This window comes from Sarcophilus harrisii, chromosome 3 (assembly GCF_902635505.1).
Source record: "Sarcophilus harrisii chromosome 3, mSarHar1.11, whole genome shotgun sequence".
In the NCBI taxonomy this organism is placed as follows: Eukaryota; Metazoa; Chordata; class Mammalia; order Dasyuromorphia; family Dasyuridae; genus Sarcophilus; species Sarcophilus harrisii.
In genome coordinates this window covers 9,716,906-9,729,948 of record NC_045428.1, presented here as the reverse complement: position 1 = coordinate 9,729,948, position 13,043 = coordinate 9,716,906, and the positions used below count along the sequence as shown (strand labels likewise).

General features: G+C 52.4%; 1 protein-coding gene across 4 annotated transcripts in view; it reads right to left on the bottom strand.

The window, feature by feature from the left end:
* Positions 1 to 661: 661 nt before the first annotated feature.
* Positions 662 to 13,043, bottom strand: part of HDLBP (high density lipoprotein binding protein) — a 78,366-nt gene continuing 65,984 nt past the window's right edge. For all 4 annotated transcript variants that reach the window (XM_031957473.1, XM_031957472.1, XM_031957471.1 and 1 more), the window contains 9 exons: positions 11,877 to 12,015; positions 8,864 to 9,018; positions 8,286 to 8,390; positions 7,625 to 7,759; positions 6,425 to 6,568; positions 4,670 to 4,855; positions 4,114 to 4,230; positions 3,456 to 3,584; positions 662 to 3,258 (listed from right to left, as the gene is read on the bottom strand). In XM_031957473.1, coding sequence (XP_031813333.1) covers positions 3,172 to 3,258; positions 3,456 to 3,584; positions 4,114 to 4,230; positions 4,670 to 4,855; positions 6,425 to 6,568; positions 7,625 to 7,759; positions 8,286 to 8,390; positions 8,864 to 9,018; positions 11,877 to 12,015 — 1,197 coding nt within the window. In that variant the 3' untranslated portion in view covers positions 662 to 3,171. The remainder of the gene's footprint in view (positions 3,259 to 3,455; positions 3,585 to 4,113; positions 4,231 to 4,669; positions 4,856 to 6,424; positions 6,569 to 7,624; positions 7,760 to 8,285; positions 8,391 to 8,863; positions 9,019 to 11,876; positions 12,016 to 13,043) is intronic.

Genomic DNA, 13,043 nt, shown 5'->3' with positions numbered 1-13,043 from the left:
TGAGTGTGGACCAAAGCATAGTATTTATTTTGTTATCGTTTTCCTTCTCAGGGTTTTTTTTAACCTTCTTTCTAAATCTTTCTTCTGCAGCAAGAGAACTGTATAGATATGTTCACATTTAAGATATACTTTAACATGTTCAACATGTATTGGTCTATCTGCCATCTAGGGGAGGGGGTGGGGGGAAGGAAGGAAAAAGTTGGATCAGAAGTGTTTGAAAAATTACCCATGTATATGTTTCGTCAATAAAAAGCTTTAATTAAAAAAAAAATATTTGAAATACCCAAGATTATAAAGAAAATAAATTATATGCAAAGTCAATTAAAAAAAAATTTATGGCCAGTTAGTGCTGAAAAAGTGACATATTAAGTATAATAGCACTTCCTCTGTGTCAAGCTCTGACCTAGTAGGACTGTCACAACCACCAGGGGAGGGAGGCGCTGTTCCTACCCCTATTTTAACAGAGGAGGAAACTGAAGCACTTTAAATTTAAACCGGGCTCCTGCTGACCTCTGGCCCTTCTCCACAATGCCTTGAATTATGTTAGTAACAGTCACACAGCATTTTAAATACACTTTCTCATTGAGGATAAGAACCTGTGGGACCTCCTGACCTCCCCCACCTCCCAAAGCAGGTGCAAATAAATCTCCAGCACACTAACAACTGTTTCAGATTTTATTTTAGAATTTATAAAATTCCAGTGTCATCCATATTCATGAGCCTTTTTACACGTTTGCATATAATCTCCAAATTCCAAAGTTAAGGCCAAGGGATCGTTGCCATGGAAACATAGGATATGGAAGACATTAAAAACGAGAAATGGGACAGACAATCCCCCTCCCCCTGCCCGGGATGCTTACCGCACGCGGGGGGCAGCGAGGAGACAAAGTACTAGGTACAATCATTTTCTGACCTTTATTTTTAAAGGGGGAGGGCGGGAGGGGCAGGGGCGAGCCCCGAGAATTTGGAAGGGGGCTTACAAATATGCCGCTAGGAATCAAACTCGCATCTAAGACATTTAGCAGTTAATGGAGATGTGCAAAAGGTTTGCAAGAGTATTTAATTTACTTGGGGAGGAGGGGGTGATGGCTGTGGACGATGGACCGTGACAAGAATCGAGGGGAGGGACGGGGCGCGAGGATCCGGGGGAAGGGCAGGCAACAGGAAAGGTTTTCAAACACTTGCAGAAAGAAGAGAAGGGGAAAGATGGGGACAACGGACCCCCCCGCCTTCCCCTTGGGGTACCTTCGAGACATGGGGACACTCTCTTCTGGAAGACCCAAGTCTGTCTGCTCCCTACAAGAAGTTCCACCTTTAGCTGGGGACCCACACTCACTCCTCCCCTACTCGCCATTCCGGCCCACGAGCAGACTCAAGACGGGTTCTAACCACAGGGGAGTTTTGCCAGGGAACCTCCAGGCGAAGGGTCGTTCGAAACTCTCAGGAGGAATCTAAGCAAAGGGGACGACACTTCACAAGTGTTTCAGCAAGGAGCTGGGAGGAGACTGAAACGGAGGGCCTCGCCCTAGGAAACGGGACTGGGGAAGAGGGGCCCGTCGGCTCTTTGGGGACTCCCGGGATTAGAGATGGGGGAGCCGCCTCCTGAGGCCCCTCCACTCCCCCACAAAGACGACAAAGGAGACCGTGCGCGTGGCAGAGTTGTCTCTCGCCAGAAGAGCAGCCTCTCTAAAGGTAAGGCCCGGCAAGGGGGCTTGCACAGAGCCCCTTTCTGCCAAGTCCAGTGGTCGGGGCGGAGCTACCAGAAGCCCAGAGGGATGGATGCTGGAGCCATGCAGAAAAGGAGGTCTGCTCCCAGGGCCCCATCCTGCCTCGCCTCTCCAGACCAACGGGAGCCGATGAGCGGCTTCCATGCGGCACTCCCCACTCTCTGGCATGGCTGGGGCATCCCTGCACGGGCCACGCCATGTCCACCCCCCACCGAAAGGCCCCTCCAAAGAAGCCCCGACCGCTTAGGGGACTGTGGCCAACAAAAAGAATTACAAACTTAGAGTCTAAATCAAGAGGCCAGGGGCAGGAGACCCCACCACGCTGGCTTCTGAGGTAGAAAGAAGGCAATCGGGAATAGTGTTGGTTCTGTCTTGTTCTGGGGGAGGGAGGGCAGGGACCGGAGGAGGTGAAGTAAGAGAGAGAGAGAGAGAGAGAGAGAACGAGAATCAAGCCGTTCTTCCTCCAGGCTCCCTGGCCAAGGCGGTCGGCTCTGCCCGCCTCTCCTTAGGGCTCCCTCAGCCGGGCACACGCCGTCCACAAAGCCAGGTCTATCCTGCTAATACTGTCATCGAGGCGGGCTGACTTTGCAAGGGAGGAACAAAGGGAAAGGGAGCGGGAACCGCTTTTCTGGGTTTGGTTTGTTTTGTGCGGATCTTCCGTCCCAGGGAGGCCACCGGCGGGCTGAGGGTGGGGGGTTGTGGAGTCTGGGTGGTCTCAGCCCTCGGCGAGGACCACGCTAGGCTAACTGAGCAGCTACTCGTCCCCGGTGCCTCTCTGGTCCCTTCTGCCATCAACGCTAGTCCCTCGCCCTCACTGTCCAATTCTGACTCTGTCCCCGTTCTACGTCCTGTGCTAAGTGGCCTTTTTAGGCAGGTGGCAGAAAGCGGACCGGCTCTATGAAAGGAAGGCCTGGGATAAAACAACCACCAAAAACAAACCCAAAAGTGGAAGAGCTGGGGAAAGGAAGAGGGCAAACGTTTTGGCTTTTATAAAGTCAAGGAAATTTATTTCCTGAGGTCATGACACAGGAAGTAGACTCCTCGCCACAGTTAGGGAGATCTCATAATGAAGGTTAGAGTGCTAATGACATGCTGAGTGGACCAGGAAGCTTAGAAAGTCTCAATTACTTTATTATGAAGCATTTCACTTGTGATTTTAGTGTTTAAAACAGTGGAAAGTCTGTCCCAGAGTGGAGATGTCACGGAACAGATTCTGAGTGCCAAGTGGATGCTACCTATGGTCGTGAGCCACTGCGGCCAGCACGCAGGACCCAGCACTCCAGGCTTCACTAGGAGACCTCGTGGGGGTGGGTGGGGCTGGGAGTGGGGGTGGGAGGGGACACACAATTTACATAGGATCCAGCCGCTGGGTCAGATTAAGACACAGTATTCATGGTGGGGTAGTTTCAGGTTGGCAGCTGGAGACGTTTCTCCGTTCTGATCATTATCGTTTGGGGCCCCAAGGGAGAGTCTTAGGGGCTACCTGAGCCCCAAAGCTTGGAAAATCTTCGGAGCTGCTCATGTCAGGAGCCTAGGGAGAGAAGGGGGGACAGAGGTCACCACTCCCTGAGGCAGGCTCCGAGGAAGTCACCTCCCGACCACCCCCGGGGAATCACGACGTCATGCTGAGGTGGGGGGCCAAATGGCGGCCCATGCCCCCCCAGTGTGGCCCAGCCTCCTGCACCAGGGTCACCCCCCATGCAGGACCAAGCCCCGGCCGGCCCTTACCTTGTCGCTGCTGCCGGCCGCCCAGGGGGCATCCCTCACCACAAAGCCCTTGGAAGGAGCCTTGGCCTCTTCGTGGGCAGGGGGCTTCATGTACGCCTGCAGAGCCTCGCTGTCCACCACATCCGCCAGCTGTCAAGCCAGCACAGAAGGAAGTTCCGGGTCAGAGGATATTGTGGGACCACGACTGGGCCGCCCCTGCCCCCTCCACCTCCCAGAACACTGCTTCACAATGACCGGAGGCTGTCGGTGCCGGCGTGGGACTCCAAATGGGCTCTGGGTCAGCCACAGACTCACAGCCCCCCAGTCTCCCTCTCCCCCTGGGGCTGACTTGGGCCTTCATCTCTCAGAATCCTCATAATATGCCTCAAAGTGGCCTGGGGCATCATCACACCCAATTCACACACAAGGAAACTGAGGCACGGGGCCTGAACAAGTCAGAGGGACTAAGGAAGAAGGGGCCAAGCACAAGATGGCCCAAGAGCCTGAGGCGCTTTCTAGGAGACTGACCCTAAATCTGGGTGACGTCTGCTCTCTGATAAATCGAGCCCTGCCTGGTAGGGAAAGGAGGAAGGCACCAAACCGGAGTGGAGCCCAGCCTCCCCAGTCTGTACCCGCCTGTGCCTTTCGCCCCTGCCCCAACCCTTCCCACGACACTCACATATTCCTCCTCCAGGTTGAGGATGTGATCAATGGCTTCCTCTACATTATCAGGAAGGCCGGTCACAGTCACACAGTTAGGGTCAGGGGCTCCACTCTGCGGGAAACGGATGTCCACCTGCAAGACACCACGGCCGAGTCCCAAGAACCGCCTTCGCTCTGCCCGGACGCCCGCCAATTCCCAGTCTGACCTTGGTATCTCCAGGCTGCCCCATTGACTCCAAGGAAAGATCACTTGGGCAACTCAATGAATGCTCAGGGAAGGACCATGGACAGCCCAGCCCCCAGAGCCCCCACCATCCTAGCTGGGGGCACCACACAGCTGAGTTCTCAGTCCCTGTGGCCCTACATGCACCACATTCACAGTAAAAACAACTTTAAAGACACAAAGAGCACACAATCAGGGATGTCCACTGGCAACTACAGTTGCATCTGCTGGCAAACCAGTCACCCTTTTGCCCCCCAAGATGTGGCTCACATGCGGGCTCACTGCCACCTCAGGGCCCAGCGCATGGGCTGTCTCCTTCCAGCCCACCCCACGTCTGGGCCCCACTCACTTTGAATTCATCCATGATTTTGCGGATGGCCTTGCCTCGGGCTCCGATGATGCGGGCATGGACGCGGTGGTCCAGAGAGACGTCCTCCGAGACCATCTGCTCCAGCTCGCCGACAATTTTCATGATGGCATCACGAGCGGCTTCTGTGTTCTTTTCGTAGCCTGTGATGGTAATTTGGTCCTGTGCCTTAAAGGAGAACAGAATCAGCACGATGAGAAGGGTAGGCCAAGGGGGTCCCCACGGAGGGGAACTTCCTTTCCAAGTAAACTGATGTGTATTTAAGGAATGTCCACACAAGACACCAAGCTGAGTCAGCTTAATTAAAGGCTGGCATTCCAACTAACTATACTCTAATGGGGGAAAAAAAGGGATGTTCTGAGAAACAAGCTCCCAGCACAGGCCAAGCAGCCTGGGATAGAGGGAAAGGTCCCTTTACAACAGGGAGAAGTCAGACACATGGGCGGCAGGAGGAGCCCAGTGTGCCGGGGGCAGACAAGGTCCATCTAGGAATCCTCAAAAGCCAAAAAAACCTAACCGAGGAGCTGACATCCAAGAAATAGGCAGTGGGGAGGCAGTCTCCAAGTCCTCTAGTGACAAGGAAATGTGGCTCCAGGGAGACTCTGACACAGATGGACACAGATTGTTTCAAACCTCCGGCAGGAAAAGCCAGCAGAAGGACCAGTAAGGGGCAGCCTGGCTCCGGGGCAATCGGGGAAGGTGCTTGTCCACAAGGCCATGTGCTGGAGCCCCAGGAGGGCCTGGAAGCCCAGTCTGGACAAAGCCCAAACCCAATTAGGAAATCAGAGGAAACCTCGAGCAAAGAGCAACAAGCAGAGAGAGAATGAGACCCCAGACTCGGAGTACTGGAAAGGAACAAGGACAAGCCATGGGCAGGCAACTCCTGACCCTTCAGTGTGACAAGGAACACGGCTGCAGAGTCGGTGGAGCAACTCCCTGGCTGACTCATCTGAAGCCAGGGGGCAGACCTCTGTAGAAGTCTTCTTCCCCCTACGCCATCAAGCAGCCACAGCAGCGGCCACCCCCTCAACAGCGCCAAAAGGCGTCCCAAAATGGCAACCGCACAGAGGCAACTCTCTGGTGAGTGAAGGGAACAAGGGAATAAGCACTGTTAAATATCTATTGTGTGCCAGGCCTATGCTAAGAGCTGGAGGAAAACCAGACTAACTTGGGGGAACAGGATGCGACACTGTGGAAGGTGAGGATTCAGCATTAAGGAGAATGAGGCAAAGCTTCCTGGACAAGGTGGGATGTTAACGGAGTCAGGAAGGAAGGCAGCAGACGGATGAGGAGGGAGAATTTCAGGACAAGGGACCGCCAGAGAAAATACACAGAAGGGAGGGCAAGTGTCCTGTGCTAGGCTGCCGCTGCAGACAACGCATTTTAGGAAGGGCTTGGAAAAACAGAGGACGACACAGTAAGTCCTGGAGATGACATTGAGCATCCATTGAGGCTTATGGACTCTATGTGAGGGGAGGGGGACAGCAAGAGACAAAGACAGAGAGGGGCCCGGGGAACTTTCTTTAGGAAGCTCCACCTGACGCCCCAGGGAAGATGACCAGGAGTGGCAAAGTGAGGCAGGGAGACCAGCCAGGAGGCCAACTGCATAGTGGTGCCTCCCCCCAAGACTACACAACCCAACAGCCCTGCCCAGACACCCCACCCCAAAAAGCTCGTCTATCCAGCCATCTGCCTTCCTGGGACACAGGTGAGCTCTCCTCTGCTGCTGCTTCTCACCTGGTTTTCATCATCCTTGTCAGGAAATTGGATGTTCACTTCGTGTTCCATACGGATCTGGGTGATCACTGCCCCCTTCCTCCCAATAATTTTAGGGTGATATTTGGGGTCTACGGTGACATTCAGCTTAAAGCTTCTCAAAGCCTACAAAGGAGAGAACAAAATGTGAAAGGAGAAAATGGAGACCCTAGTAGAGCTCTGTAAGGAAGCTGCCTTTGGGAAGCAGTGAAGGGTCTCAAGTGGAATCAGGAAGACTCGAGTTCAAATCTGATCTCAGACACGTGACACTTACTAGCTGTGTGACCCTGAACAAATCACTTAACCCTGACTGTATTCCGTCCTGGCCCCCACCCAAAAGATGCCTTTGTTTCTCTCCGTCCTTTCATCATCTACTGGACAGTGAACAATGTAGGATGCCGGTGAATGAGGGTCACACAACCCTAATGAGGATCCATTTCATGCCACCTGATGGATGTGTGACCTGGAACATTTCACAGGTTCTGCGGGGCTTGGGAGGAGAGCCCTCAGATGGCCAATACAACATTCCATAGCAACCCTTACCCACGTCCCATGTGGGGAGCCTCAGGCACTTTTTAATTAAGGTCATGTCTGAAAAAAGGCTGTGACTATTACAGTGACCCACTGCATGCAGGATGGGAGAGCAGGCCATCAGCCAAACCTGCCAACATGAATACTTGTCTCTGTCTCACACACACTTCAGGGTACTTGGATGAGAATTAGCTGTCAGCTAAGAGCTACGCCGAAGCAGCAGCCTTTGCGTCACGCCACGCTCACCTGGTGGCACATTAGAGGGGCCGCTGGACCCAAGTCTTCCCTGCCTCAAAGTCAAACTCGGGGTTTTATCTCAATTGGCCACACTCTGAACCCACATAAATGAAAGGTGCTAGTAAAGACCTGCCAGCTCCCAGACTCAAATTAGCCAGTATTAGCTTCCCAATAAAGACATGAAATTTTTAAAAATGTGAATCGAATTTGCATCTGTGAAGAAACCCATGTCTAAGAACCCCTCTTTCTAGGCCCGCCAGGACCAACTGGAACCAACAATCACAAGTTAATTTCTCTAGGTCCCAACAATATAAAGGATGCCTTCCCAAATAGTCACCATTAAAATGCACACATCTGCCTCCAGAAGCATCCGACTATAGGAGATGCAGGCCAAGGACGGATGCAGGTTCTTACCCGATCTTCCTGCTCAGCCTGCAGCTCCCTCACTCGTTCCAGGAGGCCGGCCTTCGCTCGGTCCAGGTTGGCAACAAGGCCAGTGATGGCAATGATGTCCGACTGCAGCTCAGGAGCTGGGACTTGGATATTCACCTAAACGACAAGACAAAATGCATCAACTTATGTTCCCCGAGCTAACCAACCTGTCAAATGGGATTAAGTTCCAAGAGGAAGCAGGAAGGACCCTTTCCCCTGAAATCCCACCAGGCTGAAAGTGAAGAAAGCTGGGAACTATTCTGTGGTCTCTAGAGGCCTTGGGGCCACAGCACAGCCTCAAGCATGGCGTGGGTACCGGGCCCACCCAAAGTGGGTGAACACAGGAGGCCACCCAAGGCAGACTACATGAAATTACTGGATATTAACCCAGGGGTACAAAAGACAAGCATGGGGGTTCTTGATGGTGACCCCAAGGGGCTGTGTGCAGACAGCCTGCTGCACGTTTGGGAGACCCACAGATTGAGGCTCCCAACAGCAGCAGCAGACTACTAGTGCATGTGGTCAGCTTGTCAGAGATTGCTGAAAAGAGGTCTTATGTGCCCTTCGGCAGAGTATCAGAAGAGGAGCTTCTCAGAAGCAGGGAAGGAACTGAACTGGGGCAGCAGCCAAGAACATCCCTGACCTCAAACTCATCCATCATTTTGCGGATTCCACTTCCTTTCTGCCCAATTATGTAGCGATGGAGATCAAAGGGCACCTCTACCTCAATGGTGACAGGAACCAGTGCCTAAAAGAACAAAGGCAGAGAAATGTTAGAAACCGGGGGCCTGCAGAGCACAGGCCAAGCCCAGCCTCGCCTTGGACTTCCAGAGGGAAGCCGCCCACAAGGGCAGCGGGCTTCCCAGAACCTCCTAAACCTCTCCCAGCGCTTAGCTCATCAGGCAAAGCAGAAGGAGCCGAGTGCCATGAAAGAGCAGCTATCACTTTGTTGGAAATAAGCTGCCCGCTCCCTGCCAACCTTCTTGTAAGGAGGGAAGAAGGAACTTCCAGTGAAGATTAATCTTAATTCACTTGAATTGGAAAAATATCCAAAGCAACTACGAATGACCTCCCCCTGGAGGAGGAACGGACGGCTTGGGCAAGTGTCTCCCATACACCAGAGCTTTGGAGTAAATGAGATCTGTCTCATTTTTAAATACACACACACTGCACACTGGGCCCCAACTCCCCCCCCCCCAAAAAAAAAAAAAATTGACCAACCTCGAGAGCTTCCTTGGCGGCCTCGCACTTCTCTTTTCGACCAGAAATGATGATGATGTCACATTTCCTTGGAGAGCTGGGATCTCCATCTTTGAGATACTTCCCCTCCCCCATTTCGTCTCCATTTTCTTGAACGGCTGGCTCGATGATGGGAGCTAAGACAGAGACAATCAGTGTCACTAATGGCAAGTCACCTCTACGTTTTGCAGGTTCTCATCCAAGCAATCTTAAGGCTAATGGTCAGGCCCATGGACCCCAACAAGAAACCCGCATCTCCCTCTCTACTGGTCAGTCAACAAAGATTTATCAAGCACCAGGAGGAGGGAATAATGATAAACAACAAAAAATGTGCATTTCTTTAGCCCTTTAAGTTTGAAAAGCACTTAACAGGTCTCATCTCATTTGATCCTCACAATCACCCTGGGAAGTAGGTGCTATTATTAACCATTTTCCAGATGAGGAAACTGAGATAGGATTTGAAATGGTGTCCACACAGCTCCGTTGTCTCCGCAAGAAGACTCAATTTTTTTATACTGCCTGTGGTTATTTTAAAGGGGATTTCTCTTTCCATCACTTCTTGCCCAAAATGGCTTTTCTCTAAACTTGTGCCCCTACAATCGGGCTGCGAGGCCTCGGCCCTCATTTCTGTTTCAGCTGACACCTGCACCTGGCTTTATGCTTTCTTGTGTTTTCAGCAGGAACAGGCACTCTGTTTGGTCAAACGTTTTCCCTGCATCTATTGAATAATCATATCTGCTGGTTTTATTATTATTATAATTGATTACATTCCTAAAGTAGAACAGACTTTGCGGCCGGGGGGGAGGGGGGGGCAGCACACAAGCCAGGCTCATAGTGTGTGTATGGGGGGGTGGGGGGGGGTGTGGAGAGAAGGGGGAAGAGGAGGAGGGAGATGTTCTGACTGCTTGGCTCCCTCAGCAAGCTTGCATCATGCTCTCCAATTCTTGTTCAGCTCCCTATTAACCTGCAGATCATTTGGTATCTGAAGCAATAGAATATTAGTAGATCTGTCCTCCAAGTCTCCCCCTTAATGTTTGACAATGAAACTCGTACACTGCTCAAAGCATCTTCCCACAGATAGGGAAGAGTGAGGAGTAAAGGGGACCCTGAGGGTGCAACTTAGAGTTCCTGCTACCTTCACCAGGAGGAAGATAAAGGATACTACTGAGGCCACGTGATCGAAGGAATTCTTATTAAAAAAACACACCCAACCTAAGCAGAGTTCCAAGACTGCCACGGAGGCAAAACCTGGAATATTCTGGCTGAGTCGATGCTGAGTGTGTACACAACATCATGCTCCGTGATTGAAGAGAGAACAAAATTGGCTAGAACGATCTAGTTTGATGCAGCCAACCACCTAATTGGGGGAAGAGGATGGACAAAGATAGACACATGCAAACACAGATGTATAGACACGCAGACAGATGCACAGACACACATCTCCCCTGCCCCAAAGCTTAAGCCCAAAATGATAAGGACACAGAGGAGGAAGGCTTCACAGGGGAGGCAGAAATGTAACAGATTACAGAGAAGCAGGGAGGACATGAAGGCAGAGGCTAGTGGGTACCAAAGACCCCTCGAGTTTGGCTGCTCCACACTGGGCCACTGGGAAGAAGCGAAGCCCTAGAGTCAGACCCGAACAAAGTGGACCAGAACAAGGACTGTGATCAGTCAGATGAGGCAGCCTTAAGAGGAAGGAGCATTTTGATTTCATCATAAACATTTTTATGCTGAGCAGGAGGAAGAAGAAAAAAATTGAGCCCAAGAAGCCAGTGGTCATGGTCCTGCAGACAGTGGGAATCAAGGGGAAGGGAAAAACTGCCCAGGGCCCCGAGTCGGGGTCAGGAGGGACGGGAAGAGGCAGAGTCCCAGGGCCAGCTGCCATTTTAAACCTGAGAGAGTGACACTAATGAGTGGGACAAGATGAAATCCTTGGTCTTGGCCACAACTGGACGGAAGGCAGCTTGAGACAGAGGCTGCCGAGCTTGGAAAAGAGGGCAAGGCTAGAGGTAGAAACCTGAATGTCAAGGGTGATCAAGAACCAAGGCATGGCTGCTGGTAAGGAAGGGCCAGGAGGAGGAAGCAGGACTAAGAGGGAGAAAAGAAACAGAGGGAAGAGTGAGGACCACACCAAGCCCACTCCAGCTCCGTGAACACTGGCTCCTGGCCACAGGTCCCAGGACTGACCCCACAGGTCCCAGGACTGTCCCAAGGGAAGAGGGCACTCAGTTGAGTCCCGGCTTGCCAGGAAAAGTCACGAGCCTCTCCCTTTCAAAGTACCCGCAAAGTCCTCACCCCAACACCCCCTCAGCACTCAGCCTAGTTCTGGGGGTGTTTCTGGGGTGATCCTCCAATGGAGCACTTAGTCAGGAATATTGACTAAGGATGCACACTTGTAGAACTGTACACACTAAAACATGGGGTAGGTGCATTCAAGTCCTTTAGAAATAGTCACAAGAGGGAAGGATTCTGGAGGGCAAGTGAGCCCAAATGGGATCAAGAGTGAGGATCACCCAGCTCAGTGTGCCTTGTGCTCAAGGTAAGCTTACACCGGAACCTGTGCCCACAGTTCAGGGGATGGCCAATGAGCTCCACTGGCACCCAGAGCACCTTTCCCAGGAGAACAAAACATAACGCTGGATGTACCACCCAAGTGAAAGATTTCATAAGAAGCTGGAGGCCCATGGAGTATAGACAGCAGCATGGCTTCAGGTCAAGCCCACCACTTCCCCCACTTTGGAAGAGGAGACACCTCAGGCTCAGACACATCTTTGTTGTGTGGCCCTGAAAAGGCCACCTCCCGGGGCCCGCAGGTGTCTCAGCTTGGTCGTGCCAAAGGGGCTTTGTACACTGTAAAGGGCTAGAGAAACGTGACCAATGACCACAAGGCCTAGTCACAGACAGACCCCCCCCCCCCCCCCCCAAGGTGCCTCCTGAGGTCACCAGGGGCTCTACACCTTCCTGACAAATGAACCCATGTGCCCCGCCCACAAACCTGGGTTCTCCTCCCTGTCAGGAAACTTAATCTGGACACCGTAGTCCCGAGTGATCTGCTGGATGCGGGAACCTTTGGGGCCCATGATGGAGCGATGGTACTTCTGGGGGATGGCGCACTCCATTGTCACTTGGGCCTCCTTCACGGCCATGGGGGGGACAGAAAACATCAAGAACAAGTGGTTAAATGCCGTAGGGGAAGGTCCCACTTCACAATAACCAAAAAAGGAAACATCTGTAGGGGACCCCATTTGCCATGATACATTCTTTCAAGTCAATAAGCGAAGCACAGTAGCTGCCACCCGTGACCCCAGGAAGGATCCCCCAAATGGTGAGCCGAAGCCCCGCCTTCCCTCACTGCTGGGGATCTCGGGGCCCTGTCCTGCCTGTCAAATTCCAAACACTCATCGTGGAGAGGATCAATGTGAAAAGATCAGAGGCATTGATCCCCTGCTGCCAGCTGCTACCTGACTATAAATGGTAAGCCTCCAACTTGCCGCCCCTGCCATACCACCAGGGCATAACCATTTTCCACAGCACAGACCAGGTCCCTGCTCAAGAAATGATAATCCAATACTCTTGTACCTCTAGAAAGAGGGTGAAGGTCTCGTCTCCTCCCGTAGGACCAGAGCATCTCGGGCTGCCTAGCTCAAGTCTCTCACACCCACCCCTCTTGGGCCTAGCCTCCAACTGACGTTTCTTCCTCTCTGGCCCTCTCCTTTTTAGCTAACTTCTCTTCCCATCAGGCCTCTTCCTGTCCCATGCCGTCCAACAGAGGAGGCTGGTTCTCCCCAGACCAAGTCGTATCTTCAGCCGCTTTCCCTTTGCAGCCCCCGTCTGTGCTTGGTCTTGTCCCAGGAGCGAGAGCAGAACAGTTTCTTGTCCCCAGGCTCTCCCTTGCACCCAGCAGCCTTTCCTTTCATGCAGATCACTCTTAGTGCCAAATTTCAAGGATCTTGGGATCTTCCTCCTTCCTCATAGAGTTCAGTGATCAGTCTGTCCCCATCTCAAACTCCAGGGTCTCAACCTGGAGGCTTCAATGTCTTCAAACTCTCGTTTCTCATGTCTTCAACTTGCTCCTCATTGCCTGTGTGTGACTTCTGCTCCAGCACAAACATGGAGATGGGTCAGACCCTGCCCATCCACCACCCCAGGATCTTACCTCCAA